This window comes from Nerophis ophidion, linkage group LG22, assembly GCF_033978795.1.
Source record: "Nerophis ophidion isolate RoL-2023_Sa linkage group LG22, RoL_Noph_v1.0, whole genome shotgun sequence".
NCBI lineage: Eukaryota > Metazoa > Chordata > Actinopteri > Syngnathiformes > Syngnathidae > Nerophis > Nerophis ophidion.
In genome coordinates, this window is record NC_084632.1 from 43,690,703 (window position 1) to 43,714,292 (window position 23,590).

General features: G+C 43.8%; 1 protein-coding gene across 4 annotated transcripts in view; it reads right to left on the minus strand.

Annotated features, from left to right (window-relative positions):
* The window catches only part of LOC133540901 (ankyrin repeat domain-containing protein 13C-like), a 44,876-nt gene extending 24,086 nt beyond the window's left edge, over nucleotides 1-20,790 (minus strand). For 2 of the 4 annotated variants that reach the window (XR_009803753.1, XM_061883962.1), the window contains exons 1-5: nucleotides 19,902-20,790; nucleotides 16,316-16,357; nucleotides 13,651-13,755; nucleotides 4,300-4,385; nucleotides 1,958-2,003 (exon numbers count right to left, since the gene is read on the minus strand). Coding sequence is in view for 2 of the 4 variants with exons in the window: in XM_061883962.1 (XP_061739946.1) it covers nucleotides 1,958-2,003; nucleotides 4,300-4,385; nucleotides 13,651-13,755; nucleotides 16,316-16,357; nucleotides 19,902-20,259 (637 nt within the window). In the remaining 2 variants the exon portion in view is untranslated. The remainder of the gene's footprint in view (nucleotides 1-1,957; nucleotides 2,004-4,299; nucleotides 4,386-13,650; nucleotides 13,756-16,315; nucleotides 16,358-19,901) is intronic. The other 2 variants (XR_009803752.1, XM_061883961.1) reach the window with 1 other exon arrangement.
* Nucleotides 20,791-23,590: the final 2,800 nt, after the last annotated feature.

Below are 23,590 nucleotides of genomic sequence, written 5' to 3' on the forward strand. Positions count from 1 at the left end.
AGGGGTGTGGCATCAACTGAGAGGGGTGTAGTAGCATTATAAAACAGCTGGGATTTCAGCTGGGGGCGTGGCATCAACTGAGAGGGGCGGGGCTTCATGACAGACAACTCAGATACCACCTAGGGGTGTGGCATCAACTGAGAGGGGTGTAGCATTATAGGACAGCTGGGATTTCAGCTGGGGGCGTGGCATCATGACAGACAGCTTGGATTTTACCCGGTGGGGGTGGGGGCATCAACTGAGAGGGGCGGGGCTTCATGACAGACAACTCGGATATCACCTGGGGGTGTGGCATCAACTGAGAGGGGCGTGGCTTCATGACAGACAACTCGGACATCACCTGGGGGCGTGGCATCAACTGAGAGGGGCGTGGCATTATTACGGACAGTTTGGATATCATTGGGGGGCGTGGCATCAACGGAGAGGGGCGTGGCTTCATGACAAACAGCTTGGATTTCACATTAGGGGTGTAGCATCAACTGAGAGGGGCGTGGCTTCATGACAGACAACTCGGACATCACCTGGGGGTGTGGCATCAACTGAGAGGGGCGGGGCTTCATGACCGACAACTCGGATATCACCTGGGGGTGTGGCATCAACTCAGAGGGGCGTGACTTAATGACAAACAGCTCGGATTTCACATAGGGGGTGTGGCATCAACTGAGGGGGGCATGGCTTCATGACAAACTAAGATTTTACCTGAGGGGCTTGGCATCAACTGAGAGGGGCGGGGCTTCATGACAGACAACTCGATATCACCTGGGGGTGTGGCATCAACTGAGAGGGGCGGGGCTTCATGACAGACAACTCGATATCACCTGGGGGTGTGGCATCAACTGAGAGGGGCGGGGCTTCATGACAGACAACTCGATATCACCTGGGGGTGTGGCATCAACTGAGAGGGGCGTGGCATTATTACGGACAGCTTGGATTTCATTGGGATGCGTGGCATCAACTGAGAGGGGCGTGGCCTTATGACAAAGACCTTGGATTTTACATTAGGGGTGTAGCATCAACTGAGAGGGGCGGGGCTTCATGACAAACAGTTTGGATTTTACATTAGGGGTGTAGCATCAACTGAGAGGGGCGGGGCTTCATGACAGACAACTCGATATCACCTGGGGGTGTGGCATCAACTGAGAGGGGCGTGGCATTATTACGGACAGCTTGGATTTCATTGGGGGGCGTGGCATCAACGGAGAGGGGTGAGTCTTCATGACAAACAGCTTGGATATCATTGGGGGGCGTGGCATCAACTGAGAGGGGCGTGGCTTGACAAACAGCTTGGATTTCACATTAGGGGTGTAGCATCAACTGAGAGGGGCGTGGCTTCATGACAGACAACTCGGACATCACCTGGGGGTGTGGCATCAACTGAGAGGGGCGGGGCTTCATGACCGACAACTCGGATATCACCTGGGGGTGTGGCATCAACTGAGAGGGGTGTAGCATTATAGGACAGCTGGGATTTCAGCTGGGGGCGTGGCATCAATGCGTGGGGCGTGGCATTATTACGGACAACTCGGATTCTACCTGGGGGCGTGGCATCCTGCTCGGACCACCAAACTACAGTACTCTTTGTCATGAGGAGCTGGGAGACCATCGTGGGATGAACGCAGATCAAAATAAGCAACTACACAACCTCACTTTTTAAAAATGGCCAGGTTGGTGACATCACACACAGCTTTGGTGCATTCATGGATGGCTAAATAAAGTGGAAAAGTGAACGCTCTGTAAGGCACAATGAAACAAAACGACATAAACTTGCAAAAAAAAAAGTTTCAATCTGACTGAATTTGATTCAAAAGAATGACTCATTTTGTTCTAACTTTGCCATCGAAACTGGATTTTCTGATTGTTTCGAGTACATCAGCGTTGGCCCTGATGTAGCACCATAGTCCCGAGGAGAGACTGTAGTCTAGCCAGCTGGTGTGAGACTTTGGACTGCTTGACTCACCCCAACTCTGGAAGTCCCAGTGAAGCTCCAAGTAAAAGTCTCCAAGCTGCAAGGAGAGAAGATCAGCAGGTGACCTGTGAGTCTGCCATGATGACCTTCTCCATCATTCACAACCTCATAGTGACTCATGAACGCCATCTGTGACCGAGACCTTTATCTCCACGACCCTGGGACTGGCTGACTCAAGTCCACAGCAACAAAACTACAAATGGTCATTAGTGATAGAAGATGGATGACAATAATGTGGTGTATATTTCCACTCATACACTTCTGTTTACGTCATGGTTGGCAACCTTTTTCACCACACTGGATTTTAATCATATTCCATAATTGCCTCTAAAGTAAATACAATAATGATGAGTATTTGATTGAATTAAAAGTTTAATATTTCTTAACTAGACCGTCAATATGACTGACGTGCAAATTAAATGACATCTTAACCACTTTAGTCATCATTTTTGCGCTTATGAAACTTCATGACTTTAGCTTCTGTCTTCCTATGCTTGTTTGATATTGTCATTACTGCCACAAGTGGTGGAAAAGTGTACTACAACTGAGTACTGACCACAGCTGATGGGCCCTATGGTTAAGGGCCTCTGTTCTATGTAATTATCGAACAAAGCTGCAGCAGAAATGTGGTAGTAAGTCTTGACTATGGCAACAGCCTTTTCATGCAATCTGAAGAAAAATAAATACATGGCGGCCTTTTATTTGCTGTGGTCAATACTGCCATGCTTTTATTTTGAAGCCTCCATTGGGCACTATAGTTATATTTTGATAAACAATGATAAATGAATCTTTTCAGCACGTAAACAAAGTTGACATCTATAGTTATATGTTGTTAAACAATGATAAATTATTATTTCAGCACGTAAACAAAGATGACATCTATAGTTATATTTTGATAAACAATGGGAAATTAATATTTCAGCACGTACACAATGTTGACATCCATAGTTATATGTTGATAAACAATGATAAATTAACTGCGATGAGGTGGCGACTTATCCAGGGTGTACCCCGCCTTCCGCCCAATTGTAGCTGAGATAGGCCCCCGTACCCCCCGTGACCCCAAACGGAATAAGCGGTAGAAAAAGGATGGATGGCAATGATAAATGAATATTTCAGCACGTACACAATGTTGACATCGATAGTTATATTTTGATAAACAATAATTAATATTTCAGCACGTACACAATGTTGACATCTATAGTTATATTTTGATAAACAATAATTAATATTTCAGCACGTACACAATGTTGACATCTATAGTTATATGTTGATAAACAATGATAAATTAACTGCGATGAGGTGGCGACTTATCCAGGGTGTACCCCGCCTTCCGCCCAATTGTAGCTGAGATAGGCACCCGTGCCCCCCCCCGTGACCCCAAACGGAATAAGCGGTAGAAAAAGGATGGATGGCAATGATAAATGAATATTTCAGCACGTACACAATGTTGACATCTATAGTTATATTTTGATAAACAATAATTATTTCAGCACGTACACAATGTTGACATCTATAGTTATATTTTGATAAACAATAATTATTTCAGCACGTACACAATGTTGACATCTATAGTTATATTTTGATAAACAATAATTAATATTTAAGCACGTACACAATGTTGACATCTATTGTTATATGTTGATAAACAATAATTGAATATTTCAGCACGTACACAATGTTGACATCGATAGTTATTTTTTGATAAACAATGATAATTGAATATTTCAGCATGTACACAATGTTGACATCTATAGTTATATGTTGATAAACAATGATAAACTAACTGCGATGAGGTGGCGACTTATCCAGGGTGTACCCCGCCTTCCGCCCAATTGTAGCTGAGATAGGCACCCGCGCCCCCCCGTGACCCAAAGGAAATAAGCGGTAGAAAAAGGATGGATGGCAATGATAAATGAAAATGTCAGCACGTACACAATGTTGACATCTATAGTTATATTTTGATAAACAATAATTAATATTTAAGCACGTACACAATGTTGACATCTATTGCTATATGTTGATTAACAATGATAAACTAACTGCGATGAGGGGGCGACTTATCCAGGGTGTACCACGCCTTCCGCCCAATTGTATCTGAGATAGGCACCAGCGCTCCCCCGTGACCCCAAAGGGAATAAGCGGTAGAAAAAGGATGGATGGCAATGATAAATGAATATTTCAGCACGTACACAATGTTGACATCTATAGTTATATTTTGATAAACAATGATAAATTATTATTTAAGCACGTACACAATGTTGACATCTATAGTTATATGTTGATAAACAATGATAAATGAATCTTTCAGCACATACAGAATGTTATAATACCTCTTTGAGCGCAGTTAGCAACTTGGGCCTCTTCTCCTCCACACTCTCCCTGGACTGTTGCTTTAACTTCCTCAGCAGCGCCGTTACTGACCCACACAGAAAAAGGCTGGAATTAACCAGGAAGTAAAACACAAATGTTCCTCTCGGTGACATCCGAGGGAGGCACACAAAAACCTCAGTGCTTTTCTATCAACTCGATACTGAAAGCGCTCACAGAGAAATGAGGATCCATCATTCACTCACTCCACTTTCACGTTGGTGGTGGTAAGTTACATCTGTAGCCACTGCTGCCCTGAGGTGGACTGACCACCACCACCTATCATTCATTCACCAGTGTGAGCAACTCGATATCAAAATAGCAGCAACAATTTTAGGCCGTATCGCCCCACCGTCAATGTTTTCTTTAATGCTATCATTAGCATTTAGCCAACAGGTGATCAAACACTGTCAAGGACTGCAGACTTGGTTCCTCAGCTCAGAGGTCTTAACTTCGGACAATGACGCCTTGAAAAAAGGTCTGACATTTAGCATTGATGGCATCTTGATGTAATTGATCGCAAGAGTTGCGGACAGACAAGAAACATCAGCTATAAGCTACACTTGTTTGGAAACAGGAGCTCAGAACTTTGTCAGTTGAACACTCTCCCGTCAACAGATTAGGGTTGTACCGATACCAATATTCTGGTACTGGTACCAAATTGTATTTCGTTGCCTTTTTAAATAAAAGGGTACCAAAAAATGTCATTATTGGCTTTATTTGAATTAAAAACTCTTGGTGTACATAAAACATATGTTTATTATTGTCATTTAGTCCTTCAATAAAATGTTGAACATACTAGACAACTTGTCTTTTAGTAGGAAGTAAACAAACAAAGACTCCTAATTAGTCTGCTGTAACATATTGTGTCATTTATACACTTATTTTCTACACATTATGAGGGACAAACTGTAAGAATTGATTATTCATCTACTTGTTCATTTACTGTTAATATTTACTTATTTTCTGTTTTAACATGTTCTATCTACACTTCTGTTAAAATGTAATAATCACTTATTCTTCTCTTCTTTGATACTTGACTTTAGTTGTGGATGATACCACACATTTAGGTATGGATCTGATACCAAGTAGTTCCAGGATCATACATTCAAAGTCCTCATGCGTCCAGGGACGTATTTCCTGACTTTATAAACATAACATGGAAAGTAAAAAAGATTTTGTGACAATAAAAAATATTGATGTAATCATAGTAGTATCGAAAAGATACACTCCTTTACTAGGTATCATTACAGTGGATGTCAGGTGTAGATCCACCCATGGCATTTGTTTACATTGAGGAATGCTAGCTTGCTGTTAGCGGTTAGCTATCGTATCCTCCTACGGTGTGTAGTGAAACATGTTTAGCTATTCCTCGTCCTGCAGTGATAATTATACTTGTAAGAAACTTACTTTATTTTTTTTGCCGTGGAGACCAGGATTAGTGATTTAGAAGTAGCTAAAACACAGCCATGTCTTAAAGCAGCTCTTCCTGAGGGTGTTTCAGTGTCATAACTTCACCTTTATCTCGACTTTTTACACCAAAATGCATCCGTTCTCCCTTTTCTGTCTACACACTGTGCCTGCTTGTAAGTACTCTGTGTGTGTGCGCTGCCAAACATGCTCCTCTGTTGGTAAAATCAGCAATGTCATGACTCGACGACGCGCTGTTATACCTGTTAAAGACCTACTGAAAGCCACTACTAGCGACCACACAGTCTGATAGTTTATATATCGATGATGAAATATTAACATTGCAACACATGCCACTACAGCCGAGTTAGTTTACTAAATTGCAATTTTAAATTTCGCGCCGAAGTATCCTGCTGAAACGTATCGGTATGATGACGCGTGCGCGGGCCGTCACGCATTGTAGAGGACATTTTGTTCCAGCACCTTTCCCAGCAATAAGTCGTCTGTTTTCATCGCATAATTCCACAGTATTCTGGACATCTGTGTTGCTGAATCTTTTGCAATTTGTTCAATGAATAATGGAGACGTCAAAGAAGAAAGCTGTAGGTGGGAAGCGGTGTATTGCGGCCGCTTTTAGCAACACAAACACAGCCGGTGTTTCATTGTTTACATTCCTGAAAGATGATGGTGAAGCTTTACTATGGAACAGAGCGGTCAAGCGAACACGGTTGGATTGGACCACACACACAAAGTACAGTGTATTATGCAGCGACCATTTCGAAATCTCGTGTTTCGAAGAGGGTCCCTTGCAAAGAGCAGAGATGGGCATCGCCACCACCCGTCGGCTGGTGCTGAAGAAAGGTGCGAGGCCGAGCTTCAGGTTGTACAGGTACGACCATATAATCTCACTAAAACACTAGTAACACAACAAGCAGATAAGGGATTTTCCAGAATTATCCTAGTAAATTTGTCTAATCTCATCTGAATCGCTTCCACTGTATAGTCTTTTTTTTTCTTTTTCTAGTCCTTCACTCCCACTTTCCTCATCCACGAATCTTTCATCCTCGCTCAAATTAATGGGGAAATCGTCGCTTTCGCCGTCTGAATCGCTCTCGCTGGTGGTGGCCATGATTGTAAACAATGTTCAGATGTGAGGAGCTCCACAACCCGTGACGTCACGCGCGTATCGTCTGCTACTTCCGGTACAGGCAAGGCTTTTTTTTATCAGCGACCAAAAGTTGCAAACTTTATCATCGATGTTCTCTACTAAATCCTTTCAGCAAAAATATGGCAATATCGCAAAATGATGAAGTATGACACATAGAATGGACCTGCTATCCCCGTTTAAATAAGAACATCTCATTTCAGTAGGCCTTTAAAAAAGGGGGCGGGGGGTGGGACCGGCACTTTTTAAAGGCGGTATAGTACCGAATATGATTCATACTTTACTAGTACAAGTATTCCGTACAACCCTACATCAGATACAGTAGGACTAGAACTAGTCCGGACCAAACTGCATCTCTTGGCGTGAACTGGCGCAGATACTTCTCTCCAGTCTGGGGACTAATCAGACCAGAGTTCAGACCGCACAGAGTCCGCTCTCCACCATCAGGGAAGTTGTCTGGGTCTGACTGCAGGGCTGGCAGGTGTCCGGGAACATGAGAACAGTCAATATTGACTCTAGTAGCAGGTGGACTGACTGGGGTGGCGGGATGCCAGCGAGACAAGACAGGACAGGAAGGTCCTGTTGAAATAGCAGCTTTTATTGGAAGAACTGCCGGAAGGAGAAGAAGGTCTCAATGCCAGCTGAGATCTTGGACCAGCCTTCCGTTCGTGTTGCACACTCAAAATGTGCCACAATGTTTTTGTCTGACACCATCCCATCAAAACAAAAGCCTTTCATCTTTCCTTTACGTGACATTCATACTTGCAGAATATGCAACTCTACTTATTTCATTCCACAAGTTCTTTGAAGAGACAGAAACCAAATCAATGCCTGGGCAGTTTATGTTTGGATAAGAGTGTCATAGTCGGCAATATGCCTGAAGAAGCCCTGCGATGAGGTGGCGACTTGTCCAGGGTGTGCACCGCCTTCCGCCCGATTGTAGCTGAGATAGGCACCAGCGCCCCCATGACCCTAAAGGGAATAAGCGGTAGAAAATGGATTGATGGATGGATGCCTGAAAAATAACATCTCTCATTTGTTCAGCAAATATCGGATTTACAATTTCCATCCATTTTCTACCGCTTATTCCCTTCTGGGCCATGGGGGGTACTGGAGCCTATCTCAGCTACAATCAGGCGGAAGACGGGGTAAACCCTGGACAAGTCGCCACCTCGTTGCAGGGATTTACAATTTGTTGCAATTTATTCCCTACGGTTTAAAAAAAAAAAAAACAATGAATAAAAATGACAGAAATAATTACAAGCAAGTTTTTCTTTTATTTGTTCAAAAACAAGTCGTTTTTTATCTTGCTCTTGGCAAAATGCAAATTTGTATAATGTTCTTTTTAGAACAAACATACAGTCTCGGTCGAAAGTGTACATACACTTGTAAAGAACATGATGTCATGGCTGTCTGGAGTTTCCAGTCAATTTTACAACTCTTATATTTTTTGTGATGTAGTGATTGGAGCACATACTTGTTGCTCACAAGAAACATTCATGAAGTTTGCTTCTTTGATGAATTTATTATGGCTCTACTGAAAATGTGAGCAATCAAAAGTATACATACAGCAATGTTCATATTTGCTTCCATGTCCCTTGGCAAGTTTTACTGCAATAAGGTGCTTTTGGTAGCCATCCACAAGCTTCTGTGCACATTTTTCACCTCAAAATTGCTGCAGTTCAGCGAAATGTGTTGCTTTTCTGACATGGACTTGTTTCTTCAGCATTGTCCACACCTTTAAGTCAGGACTTTGGGGAGGCCAACCTAAAACCTTCATTCTAGCCTGATTTAGCCATTCCTTTACCACTTTTGAGGTGTGTTTGGGGTCATTGTCCTGTTGGAACACCCAACTGTGCCCAAGACCCAACCTAAGAACTGATGATTTTAGCTTGTCCTGAACAATTTGGAGGTAATCCTCCTTTTTCATTGTCCCATTTAAAGCAGCAGTTCCATTGGCAGGCCCAGGGCATAATACTACCACCACCATGCTTGACAGTAGGTCTGGTGTTCCTGGGATTAAAGGCCTCACCTTTTCTCCTCCAAACATATTGCTGGGTATTGTGGCCAAACAGCTCCATTTTTGTTACATCTGATATCCATCCATCCATTTCTACCACTTATTCCCTCTGGGGTCGTTGGTGCCTATCTCAGCTACAATCCAGCGGAAGGTGGAGTACACTCTGGACAAGTCGTCACTTCATCGCAGGGCCAACACAGATAGACAGACAACATTCACACACTAGGGACCATTTAGTGTTGCCAATCAACCTATCCCCAGGTGCATGTCTTTGGAGGTGAGAGGAAGCCAGAGAACACGGAGGGAACCCACGCAGTCAAGGGGAGAACATGCAAACTCCACACAGAAATATCCCAAGCCCCGGATTGAACCTGGACTACTCAGGACCTTCGTATTGTGAGGCAGACGCACTAACCCCTCCCCCACCGTGCTGCCGTTTCATCTGACATAACATGGACAAAGATGAAGACAAAGACCTTCTGGAGGAAAAGTTCTGTGGTCAGATGAAACAAAAATGGAGCTGTTTGACCACAATACCCAGCAATATGTTTGGAGGAGAAAAGGGGAGGTCTTTAATCCCAATAACATCATGCCTACCGACAAGCATGGTGGTGGTAGTATTATGCTCTGGGCCTGTTTTGCTGCCAATGGCACTGCTGCTTTACAGAGACTAAATGGAACAACGAAAAAGGAGGACTACCTCCAAATTGTTCAGGACAAGCTAAAATCATCAGTTGGAGGTTGGGTCTTGGGTGCAGTTGGCGGTTCCAACAGGACAATGACCCCAAACACACCTCAAAAGTGGTAATAAAATGGCTAAATCAGGCTAGAATGAAGGTTTTAGAATGGCCTGACTTAAAGGTGCGGACAATGCTGAAGAAACAAGTCCATGCCAGAGAAGCAACACATTTAGCTGAACTGCAGCAATTTTGTGGTGAAAAATGTACACAGAAGCTTGTGGATGGCTACCAAAAGCACCTTATTGCAGTAAAACTCGCCAAAGGACATGTAAGCAAATATTAACATTGCTGTATGTATACTTTTGACCCTCACATTTTCGGTAGAGCCATAAAAAATTCATAAAAGAAGCAAACTTCATGAATGTTTTTTGTGAGCAACAAGTATGTGCTCCAATCACTACATCACAAAAAATAAGAGTTGTAGAACTGTTTGGACACTCAAGACAGCCATGACATCATGTTCTTTACAAGTGTACGTACACTTTTGATCATGACTGAAGGTCCATTTCCTTGCAAACTCCACGACACGTGGATGAGATCAGAGCAGATGTAGGTCACAAGCAGATGAAAATAACGGCAGTCACATATGCTGAGAATAGCTCCAGACTCCAGTGGAAGGTTAGCAGCCGAACTCTGACGATCTGACACTTCACGTTTGGGTGTGTTTCCTTAGTTGCTGTTTATTTCCTGTCAGCGCTCTTATTTCGGTTCCACTTCCTGCATGTCTGCCTGAGCGCTCGTTTCCCTCACCTGTTTACCCGATTGGCAGCCTGGCACACCTGGTTGCAGTTGCCACTCAGCCTGCTATTTATGCCTGCCTCGCCCTCAAGTCAGGGCTCAAGGATTAATTATATTAAGGACCTTTTGCTACATGCATGACTGCTCCTCCTATTTTGAGTACTATAAAAGTCGCTTACCTGCACGCCGTCCTGCGGTTCCCTGCATCCTGGGGTCACAACTAGCGCAGCCGTGCCACTTCCTCACAAGAACGTATTTTTTAAAGCTCATGAAGGTTTCTGTTCCTCTACATCTGGCACTATGCCAGCTCCCAGGGCCCAAACTTCACGTTCACTTTGCACGGTCAGGTGCGAGACTGTGGACCTGCAAACGGTTTTCTAATCTGTCCAAGAAGACAGGTCCTCCTGAGAGAACTCCAGAAAACACAAAAGGCATCCAAAGTCCATTTCTACTCCAATCTCTTTTCAACAAGTAAACGCTAGAGAGACTACAGATGGTACAAAATGCAGCTGCCAGACTTTAGACCGGAGCACCCAGACCAGTCCATATTTATCCAGTCTTCATTGGATTCCAGTCAAATTTTAGTCCTGACTTTCCGTGCGTTGCATAGTGAGGCCCCTCAGTACATCACTGACTTGTTATGTCCCTACTCTTCAGGGTCTTCAGGCCAGGGTCTCAGAAAAATCCCCCAAAAATCATTTTAAAACCTGTGGAGACCTGGCATTCCAGACTATAGTCCCAGATTTTGGGACAACTTGCACCAAGGGTTGTACGGTATACCGGTACTACTGTAGTGTTGTGGTACTAATGAATCAAAGACGGTACTATACTCTGTTTGAAAAGTACCGGTTCACCATTTTTTTTATGGGCATGACAGCGTGTCACGTTGTGACATTGCTGGTTTTATGAGCAGAGGAGCATGTTCGGCAGCGCGCACACACACTGAGTACTTACAAGCAGACACAGTGTGTAGACAAAAAAGAGAGAATGGATGCATTCTGACTTAAAAAGTCAAGATAAAGGTTAAGTTATAACACTGAAACACACTCAAGAGGAGGCGCTTTAAGACATAGCTAACTAGCTAGCAGCTAACATCCATCCAAACACCACACAAGGGTTAATAATACTAAAAAAACATATTAGCTAATGCCAAAGACACAAGCTTGATTACATTACGATAACACGTACAAATATGCATGAAAACACTCCTACAGACATCCCACATCGGACGTTTTAGTAAGTAAGACAAGCTTTAGTTATATTGTAAAACTTACAAATGTTGCATGGAGTAATGGATGTTGAATCCATACAAGTAGAAACGCTATGGACGTCTAGCAGACTTTGGTTCATAGCTCAGTCTAAACCAGGCCTGGGCGATTATTTTGACTCGGGGGCCACATTTAGAGAGAAAAATGTGTCCGGGGGCCGGTATTATCTATTTTAGGGACACTAATACAAAACTTCACAATAAAGTCTGATTGAATGCTAAAAACGTTAGGTAGGACCGCCTTAAAAAACATAATGGAATTTTCGAATTTTTCTATGAACGATAAAACACTGAATATTGACAAAATATGGATGTCACACCCCCTTTCGATCGACATATTTTGCAGTAAAGAGAAACCCAACAAAAATGCAACAAACAGTGAAATATGAAAGCGGAGGGTACAAAATAAACCCACCTACAATCTGATATATCTGATATGTCACTGAGCTTTAGAACTTTGTTATGAAAAGCTTCTTCCGCGTCTGTGGAAACACTTCCCGCCCACACTGCTTGGTGCCTCATCTGAGCTGCTGTGACGTAGATGACCATAGTAACTAATTAGTTTACCATAATAAAACTGGTATATCATCCCTCAGCGCAGATTCCAACCATTGAAATACTTAGTATACCGTATTTCCTTGAATTGCCACCAAGTATATAGAATGCGCCTGCCTAGAATTACTGCCGGGTCAAACTCGTTTCGCAAAATAATTAGCGCATGCTTAGCATTTCCGCCGGCTCAGGATTAACGCCGGGTCAAACTCGTTTCACAAAATATTAATTTTTATTAGCGCATGTCTAGAATTAATGCCAGGTCAAACTCGTTTCGCGTAAATAATTAGCATAAGCCTAGAATTTCCACCGGGTCAAACTCGTCACGTCAAAAGTGATATTTTTGGAGGACGCTGATTTCAATCATTTGAAATCGCATAAAGGGAAGAAGATTAAGAGCTATTCAGTAGGATTTAAGTTCCAAGCTATTGAATACGCTAAAAAGAACAGTAAGCAGCTATGTTTTATTAATATACCATAGCTGCGTGTGTCAAATATGAGTCATTAAATGACTCCCGCCTCCTGGTGGTAGAGGGCGCTAGTGATCCTTCTTGCGACTACTCGGCTGCAGAAGAAGTGACAACAAGCAGCAAGAGTGAGCAGCGATCCTTTATTTTTTCCTCTCGCTTGCACTTTTAACATGGAGGATTACATATCTAAAATAAAACAGTTTTCTAAACTGGACTTTCAATCGAAGCAGGAGGTAATAAAGGAAGATCTCCATCGAGACAGAGAGACTTTTAAAACTGAAGAAAGATAAGGAAGACTTCTGTAAACAAGTTATCGATGCTTTTGATCAGAAGGAGCTGCGCATGGACTTCATTTATAAGTAAAGGTAAGACCATAATAACGTTTTTTTTATCAAATGTGCTTTTCATGATGGTATCCTTACATCACACTCAAATTTATAAGCGTAGGCCTAAATTTACCACATGCCTTTGGTAGGTGCCGGAGTGAGAAGAGGTTTTAAATTAATTAGCGCCCCGGCGGCAATTGAAGGAAATACGGTAGTTTAAGACTTAAGGTCATGAGAGAACAACACTGCACATCATAATGACAGCTACACTTTCCATCTTAAAGATCGAAAAAAAAAAATATTTGTGAATGTCCGGCAGGCCAGATTGAAAAGCTTAACGGGCCGCATGTGGCCCCCGAGCCTTCATTTGCCAAAGTCTGGTGTAAAGAGAAGGGGAATTCAGCACCTGGAGTGAGCGATCTCGTCCAAAAGATGGCGCCAGAGCACAAAAAAACCCCCACACCTATTCACCGATTGCTCGTTTTTTTTTTTTTTAATCTTGTTACTTTAATCCAAGCGCAGGTGTGGTTTCGTTCAGCGGAGAGTCCAAGTTTCTCTTGTTGCTGTGTGCAACAGTGAATATGATGACGAATGCGACAAGCTTGGATTGACATGTGGGTACCTACTCATTTGTCTGTCCCCGTAACTGATGGCCTCGGCCAGGGGGCTCCATCCCTGTGCATTCTTCACCTTCACTGGTGCATTGTGGGCCAGCAGCAGGTGGGCACATTCTGCAGAGGGAAAGTAGTCATCAAATCAGGAATACACTGTAGCATGGTGTAGTCCGGGGGTCAGCAACCCGCGGCTCTAGAGCTGCATTGGTCAGTCGCTCTCATCCAGAATTCCTGGATCACACGGCAGCAAATCCAGCAAGAGACTGACATCCTGAGCACAATCAGTTCTACAGCCTTCAATCAACAACTATGCTCTTTGACATCCAACCATACAGGTGTCATCCCAACTAAACAGGTGTCATCCCAACCAGGCAGGTGTCAGGTGTCATCCCAACCAGGTAAGTGTCATACCAACCCGGCAGGTGTCATCCCAACCCGGCAGGTGTCATCCCAACCAGACAGGTGTCATCCCAACTAAACAGGTGTCATCCCAACTAAACAGGTGTCAGTCCAACCAGACAGGTGTCGTCCCAACTAAACAGGTGTCATCCCAACTTTACATGTGTCTTTCCAACCAGACAGGTGTCATCCTAACCAGACAGGTGTTGTCCCAACTAAACAGGTGTCATCCCAACTAAACAGGTGTCATCCCAAACAGACAGGTGTCATCCCAACAAAACAGGTGTCATTCCAACCAGACAGGTGTCATTCCAACAAGACAGGTGTCATCCTAACCAGACAGGTGTCATCCCAAAAATACAGGTGTCATCCCAACTAAACAGATGTCATCCCAACCAAACAGGTGTCATCCCAACCAGACAGGTGTCATCCCAACCAGACAGGTGTCATCCCAACCAGACAGGTGTCATCCCAACCAGACAGGTGTCATCCCAACCAGACAGGTGTCATCCCAACCAGACAGGTGTCATCCCAACCAGGCAGGTGTCATCCCAACCAGGCAGGTGTCATCCCAACCAGGCAGGTGTCATCCCAACCAGACAGGTGTCATCCCAACCAGACAGGTGTCATCCCAACCAGACAGGTGTCATCCCAACTAAACAGGTGTCATTCCAACTTTACATGTGTCATTCCAACCAGACAGGTGTCGTCCCAACTAAACAGGTGTCATCCCAACTTTACATGTGTCTTTCCAACCAGACAGGTGTCATCCTAACCAGACAGGTGTTGTCCCAACTAAACAGGTGTCATCCCAACTAAACAGGTGTCATCCCAAACAGACAGGTGTCATTCCAACCAGACAGGTGTCATTCCAACAAGACAGGTGTCATCCTAACCAGACAGGTGTCATCCTAACCAGACAGGTGTCATCCCAAAAATACAGGTGTCATCCCAACTAAACAGATGTCATCCCAACTAAACAGGTGTCATCCCAACCAGACAGGTGTCATCCCAACCAGACAGGTGTCATCCTAACCAGACAGGTGTCATCCCAACCAGACAGGTGTCATCCCAACCAGACAGGTGTCATCCCAACCAGACAAGTGTCATCCCAACCAGACAGGTGTCATCCCAACCAGACAGGTGTCATCCCAACCAGACAGGTGTCATCCCAACTAAACAGGTGTCATCCCAACTTTACATGTGTCATTCCAACCAGACAGGGGTCGTCCCAACTAAACAGGTGTCATCCCAAACAGACAGGTGTCATCCCAACAAAACAGGTGTCATCCTAACCAGACAGGTGTCATCCTAACCAGACAGGTGTCATCCTAACCAGACAGGTGTCATCCTAACCAGACAGGTGTCATCCCAAAAATACAGGTGTCATCCCAACTAAACAGATGTCATCCCAACAAGACAGGTGTCATCCCAACCAGACAGGTGTCATCCCAACCAGACAGGTGTCATCCCAACCAGACAGGTGTCATCCCAACCAGACAGGTGTCATCCCAACCAGACAGGTGTCATCCTAACCAGACTGGTGTCATCCCAACAATACAGGAGTCATCCCAACTAAACAAATGTCATCCCAACAAGGCAGGTGTCATCCTAACTAAACAGGTGTCATCCCAACAATACAGGTGTCATTCCAACTAAACAAGTGTCATCCCAACAAGACAGGTGTCATCCCAACCAGGCAGGTGTCATCCCAACCAGGCAGGTGTCACCCCATCCAGGCAGGTGTCACCCCAACTAAACAGGTGTCATCCAGACAAGGCAGGTTTCATCCCAACTAAACAGACGCCATCCCAATTAAACAGGTGTCATCCCAATTGAACAGGTGTCATCACAACTAAACAGGTGTGTCATCACAACCAGGCAGGTGTCATCCCCACCAGGCAGATATCATCCCAACTTAACAGGTGTCATCCTGACAAGGCAGGTTTCATCCCAACTAAACAGGTGTGTCATCCCAACCAGGCAGGTGTCATCCCCACCAGGCAGGTTTCATCCCAATTTAACAGGTGTCATCCCGACAAGGCAGGTTTCATCCCAACTAAACAGGTGTGTCATCCCAACCAGGCAGGTATCATCCCCACCAGGCAGGTTTCATCCCAATTTAACAGGTGTCATCCCGACAAGGCAGGTTTCATCCCAACTAAACAGGTGTGTCATCCCAACCAGGCAGGTGTCATCCCAACAGAGAACAGATAACATAGGTAGGGTCAAATGGAGATTTGGATGAATGAGAGGAAAGTTGAAGTGAGCGACTCACCTTTGTGACCCGTCATGACAGCCAGATGCAGCGGCGTGTTTCCTGGACAAAACACAAGTCACACAAAGTTGTGTGGAGTTAAACTGAAAATAAGCAGATATTAACCGTAAATGAACAAATGGATTAATAATCATCTTTTTTTACAGTTTGTCCCTCATAATGTGTAGAAAATAATAGGTGTATAAAGGACACAATATGTTACTGCATACGTCAGCAGACTAATTAGAGTTTTTTTTTGTTTGCTTACTACTAAAAGACAAGTTGTCTAGTATGTTCAACATTTTATTTAAGGACTAAATGACAACAATAAACATATGTTTAGAACAGGGGTAGGGAACCTATGGCTCTGGAACCAGATGTGGCTCTTTTGATGACTACATCTGGCTCTTAGATAAATCTTAGCTGACATTGCTCAACGCGATAATTATGAATAATTTCGCTGGTAATCACAGTGCTAAAAATAACGTGCAAAATATAAAACATTCTCATGCATTTATATCCATCCATCCGTTTACTACCGCACCTGTTCAAGAAGTCGCATTAATGGTAAGAAGTATTTTATGTCACAATGGGGGGGGTTGCAGCTTGCTGCGGGGTCGTTCTCCCAGGAAGGCAAACGGACTACTCGGGACATGGCATTTAGGTAAAAACATGATTTAATTTTAACTAAAAAAATATACAAACAAAAATAGCTCACAGCGGAGGCACAACTTGGGCTAAAGAACAAAGCGAACGCATAAACAGACTAAGAACATAAATCAAACAAAACTTACTTGGCATGGCATGAAGCACGAAACTATGGCAAGGCATGAAACAAGTCAGCACAGGGCGACTGACTGGCAAAGACGAGCTTAAATGCTGCCTCTGATTAGTGCTCGGGAAGCAGGTGAGCGGGCATTTTGTCCACCAGAGACATCCATCCATCCATTTTCTACCGCTTATTCCCTTTCGGGGTGGCGGGGGGCGCTGGCGCCCATCTCAGCTACAATTGGGCGGAAGGCAGGGTACACCCTGGACAAGTCGCATTCACACACTAGGGCCAATTTAGTGTTGCCAATTAACCTATCCCCAGGTGCATGTCTTTGGAAGTGGGAGGAAGCCGGAGTACCCCAGAGACAGGTGGACAAAATGAGTAACCAAGGAAACCAGACAAGGGAGTGGAAAAAAACAGGAACTTAAAGAGTCCAAAGGACAAACAGCACATGGCCAAACAAAAACATGATCAACAGACATGACATTTTATTTATTATTGGTTAGCTTCAGAATAACAATGTTATTAAAAAGAATATGAGACTTGGTCTTACTTAAAAATGCACGCATTTAGTTGTATTCGGTGTTAAAAAATACGATATGGCTCTCACGGAAATACATTTTGAAATATTTGGCTTTCATGGCTCTCTCAGCCAAAAAGGTTCCCGACCCCTGCTTTAGAAGCTTGAGGATGGCTACCAAAAGCACCTTATTGCAGTGAAACTTGCCAAGGGACATGTAAGCAAATATTAACATTGCTGTATGTATACTTTTGAAGCATAATAAATTCATAAAAGAAGCAAACTTAATGAATGTTTTTTGTGAGCAACAAGTAAAAATATAAGAAATGATTGGAAACTCCAGACTGCCATGACATCATGTTCTTTACAAGCGTATGTAAACTTTTGACCACGACAGTAAGTACAGGGGGGCGGCATAGCTCAGTTGTTAGAGTGGCCGTACCAGCAACTTGAGGGTCTTGGGTTCGATCCCCGCTTCCGCCATCCTAGTCACTGCCGTTGTGTCCTTGGGCAAGACACTTTACCCACCTGCTCCCGGTGCCACCCACACTGCTTTAAATATTGGCTTTCACTATGTAAAGCGCTGGAGAAAATTGCTATATAAATATAATTCACTTAACTTCACTTACTATTTCAGCACATTTAGCTATAATGTCATAACATGATAATGCCATCTCCGGGTTGGGGAGGAGACCCTGCCCCAAGTGGAGGAGTTCAAGTACCTCGGAGTCTTGTTCACGAAGAGTGGATGGTGAGATCGACAGGCGGATCGGTGCGGCGTCTTCAGTAATGCGGACGTTGTACCGCATTACATAGCTTACATAGGGGCGGCATAGCTCGGTTGGTAGAGTGGCCGTGCCAGCAACTTGAGGGTTGCAGGTTCGATTCCCACTTGTGCCATCCTAGTTACTGACGTTGTGTCCTTGGGCCAGACACTTTACCCACCTGCTCCCAGTGCCACCCACAATGCTTTAAATATTGGCTTTCACTATGTAAAGCGCTGGAGAAAAGTGCTATATAAATATAATTCACTTAACTTCACTTACTATTTCAGCACATTTAGCTATAATGTCATAACATGATAATGCCATCTCCGGGTTGGGGAGGAGACCCTGCCCCAAGTGGAGGAGTTCAAGTACCTCGGAGTCTTGTTCACGAAGAGTGGATCGTGAGATCGACAGGCCGATCGGTGCGGCGTCTTCAGTAATGCGGACGTTGTACCGCATTACATAGCTTACATAGGGGCGGCATAGCTCGGTTGGTAGAGTGGCCGTGCCATCCTAGTTACTGCCGTTGTGTCCTTGGGCCAGACACTTTACCCACCTGCTCCCAGTGCCACCCACACTGGTTTAAATGTAACTTAGATATTGGGTGTCACTATGTAAAGTGCTTTGAGTCACTTGAGAAAAGCGCTATATAAATATAATTCACTTCACTACCGATCCGTTGTGGTGAAGAAGGAGCTGAGCCGGAAGGCAAAGCTCTCAATTTACCGGTCGATCTACGTTCCATTCCTCACCTATGGTCATGAGCTTTGGGTCATGACCGAAAGGATAAGATGACGGGTACAAGCGGCCCAAATGAGTTTCCTCCGCCGTGTGGCGGGTCTCTCTCTTAGAGATAGGGTGAGAAGCTCTGTCATCCGGGAGGAACTCAAAGTAAAGCCGCTGCTCCTTCACATGGAGAGGAGCCAGATGAGGTGGTTCGGGCATCTGGTCAGGATGCCACCCGAACGCCTCCCTAGGGAGGTGTTTAGGGCACGTCCAACCGGTAGGAGGCCACCGGGAAGACCCAGGACACGTTGGGAAGACTATGTCGGGATCCCCTGGGAAGAGCTAGACGAAATGGCTGGGGAGAGGGAAGTCTGGGTTTCCCTGCTTAGGCTGTTGCCCCCGCGACCCGACCTCGGATAAGCGGAAGAAGATGGATGGATGGATTAAATATCAAAAATAGTCTGCAAGTGTGAACGCGCCCTCAGTCTCCGTACGGCTGTTTGGTCCCCGGACTGTGGTCACACTTGACCTAAAGAACCAGTTCCATCTGCACCAAAGCCATACCTGCCAACCCACCCCATTTTCCCAGGAGAGTGCCGAATTTCAGTGCCCCTCCCGAAAATCAACCATTCTCACAAATTTCTCTCCAAGGTTTCTCATAATCATCATTATGGACGTCCCACTGGGGTGAGTTTTTCCTTGCCCTTATGTGGGCTCTACCGTGGATGTCGTTGTGGTTTGTGCAGCCCTTTGAGACACTTGTGATTTAGGGCTATTTAAATGAGCACTGATTGATTGATATTGATGAGCCTTTTGACTCACCATGGACGTCTTTCTGGGCGATGTTCTGTGTCCGAATGAGCGAGGAAAGGCGCCTGACGTCCCCCCGAAACACGCTCTCGTGGACGGGGAAGTGGGGTCCACGTGGAACGACCACGGGGTTTCTGTTGTCGTCGTCCAGGACCTGAGCCGCGGTCAGCCCGCATGTGTTGGCGTTGTCGGCGGACTTGACCAACTTGTGCTTGCCGAAGAGTCGACTCGCCCGGCTCTTGTTGCTCTTGTGGGCGGCGAACATCGCGCCGGCCGCCGCCTCGTCGTCGTCGTCGTCCGGCTCCAGCAAGTCATCGTCCGGACTCGGCCTGCGGTCTTTCCGGGCGGATCGCAGCTTCTCTCCGGTCATTTTCTTGCGTCAATAAAGCTCGGGCCGGCGAGAAGCATGCGGGCCAACCGACGCGGTTCGCCGGCTGGAAGTCTCTGAGCCGACAACGGCGAGGAAAGAAGGGCCGCGGAATGGGAGGCGAGACGCTAAAAAGTCATTTTAGCTTCCATCGCGACTCTGTGTCAACAACACGAGCATCTCTCGCCCACTTCCGCCCTGAGTTGGCGCCTGATGACTCCCGCGTTGAGTTCTCGCGAGAGTTCGGGAAAAATCTACTCGTGTTCGCTGCCCACCAAAACAAACCCGTGCATTTGTGAGATCCGTTCGTGTGACGTCATCACGCAATCAAATCATGTTGGTTGAATGAATTGTTTAGAGTTAATTAAAAAAATGAAGCAAACTAAATTAAGTCTCCGAGCCGACAACGGCGAGGAAAGAAGGGCCGCGGAATGGGAGGCGAGACGCTAAAAAGTCATTTTAGCTTCCATCGCGACTCTGTGTCAACAACACGAGCATCTCTCGCCCACTTCCGCCCTGAGTTGGCGCCTGATGACTCCCGCGTTGAGTTCTCGCGAGAGTTCGGGAAAAAGCTACTTGTGTTCGCTGCCCACCAAAACAAACCCGTGCATTTGTGAGATCCATTCATGTGACGTCATCACGCAATCAAATCATGTTTGATTGATTGATTGATTGATACTTTTATTAGTAGATTGCACAGTACAGTACATATTCCGTACAATTGACCACTAAATGGTAACACCCGAATAAGTTTTTCAACTTGTTTAAGTCGGGGTCCACGTTAATCAATTGAATGAATTGTTTAGAGTTAATTAAAAAAATGAAGCAAACTAAATTTAGCGCGAGTGAAACGTGAGTGTAGTGTTCTTCAACCACTGTGCCGCGGCACACGAGTGTGTCGTGGGAGATTATGTAATTTCACCTAATTAGGTTAAAAATATGTTTTGCAAACCAGCAATTATAGTCTGTAAATAATGTGCCGTTGTTGAGTGTCTGTGCTGTCTAGAGCTCGGCAGAGTAACCGTGTAGTACTCTTCCATATCAGTAGGTGGCAGCAGGTCGCTATTTGCTTTGTCGATGTTGGGGACTTGGTTTGTCGTGATTACAATACGCGGGATGCAGCGTGAAGGTAAAAAGGTATGTAACCTTTAAACCAAAAATAAACAAAAGGTGAGTGCCCCTAAGAAAAGGCATTGAAGCTTAGGGATGGCTAAGCAGAACGAAACTAAAACTGAACTGGCTGCAAAGTAAACAAAAACAGAATGATGGACGACAGCAAAGACTTACAGCGTGTGGAGCAGACGGCGTCCACAAAGTACATCCGTACATGACATGACAATCAACAATGTCCCCACAAAGTAGGATAGTGTCCGCACAACTTAAATAGTCTTGATTGCGAAAACAAAGCGTTCAAGGAAGACATGAAACTGCTACAGGAAAATCCCAACAAAACAGGAAAAGCCACCAAAATAGGAGCGCAAGATAAGATTAAAACACAACACACAGGAAAACACCAAAAAAACTCAAAATAAGTCACGTTGTGATGTGACGGTACACCTACTTTGAGACAAGAGCTATAGTGATGCATGCTTGGTTATGGTTGAAATGAATATCCATCAATTGCGAGAACGACTTTTTATTGTCAATATCGGCTGCTGAGTTTCATTTTTTTACGTTTTCTGCTGGTGGTGTGCTTCCGGGTGTTTTCAATGAAAAACAATGTGCCTTGGCTCAGAAAAGGTTGAAAAACACAGCTAATCCTGTATTCATTTACAAAACCTGTAAATTAATAAACTACTACAATACAGTAAATTAACAATTGATAGTAATTACTGTTACATTATAAAATAGCAACAGTTATTGATAAAAATAACATGTTTGATTAAAAACAATTAAAATGTCTTTCGCTGGCATTATGATTGAGTTTCTGTTTCGTGTTTCCCAGAGGAAATTGCCACATGCAATTATACAAACGTTGCATTTTGTTGGATAACTGAGGTTAAACAATTGTCAGAAAAAGAAACAAAATGATTTAAACGCACAAAAACGTTACATCGTCGGATAACTGAAGTTAAGCAATACAAATAAAAAGAAACAAAATTATGTAAATACACACAACTGTTACATAGTTGGATAGCTAAAGTTAAACAATTGTAAGAAAAATACACAAGATGATTTAAAAACACAAAAATGGTAAAATGTTGAATAACTAAAGTTAAACAATTCAAATAAAAAGAAACTAAATTATTTAAATACACTAAAATGTTACATTGTTGGATAACTAAACTTAAACAGTTGTAAAAAAAAAAAAAGGAAAACATTTTTAAAATACACAAACATTTTATATTGTTGCATAACTAAAGTTGAATAATTAAAGTAAAAAAAACACAAAGTAAACACAAAAATGTAACATTGTTAGATAACTAAGTTAAACAATTCAAATAGAAAGAAACACAATGATTTAAGTACAGAACAATGTTACATTGTTGACTAACTAAAGTTAAAGAAGTCAAATAAAAAGAAACAGAATTATTTAAATTCACTAACATGGGAAATTGTTGCATAACCAACGTTAAACAATTTAAATAAAAAGAAACAAAATTAGATTAATACACACAAATGTTATATTGTTGGATAACTAAAGTAAAACAATTTAAATACAATCCTCCAAAATGATTTATATACACACAAATGTTACATCGTTGAATAATCAAGGGAAACAATTGTAAGAAAAAGAAACAGGATGTTATGGAAAGAACTGTTACATCAGCTCTGCGATGAGGTGACGACTTGTCCAGTGTACACCGCATTCCGCCCGATTGTAGCTGAGATAGGCGCCAGCTCCCCCCGCGACCCCAAAAGGGAATAAGCGGTAGAAAATGGATGGATGGATGTTACATCAGCTCTTTTAGGTCGACTCAAATGTTGACACAAGGTTAATATCGGTATTGGATCGATACTAGTGCGGAAAAGTGGAATTTTTTTTCAGTTTTACAAATAATTGTTTTGTTGGTCATACTGTTTGTTACATCCTTGCCATTGTTATATTCATCCATTTTCTACCGCTTGTCCCTTTCGGGGTCGCGGGGGTTGCTGGAGGCTATTCACACATGTTCCATTGTGTCGATACTTATATGTTATAGGAGGACATGTGGGGGCAAAACAAACACCAACATATCTGAATGATCCCCGATCGTTTTTTTTATCTATTGCTTTCATTTTGAGCAGACACTTGTATGTAATGAACATGACTAATTGTATTATTTTGTTGGTATTGTAAAATACAATCGACAAAATGACACTTTGTGACATTATCCTATCGTACGGTATACTT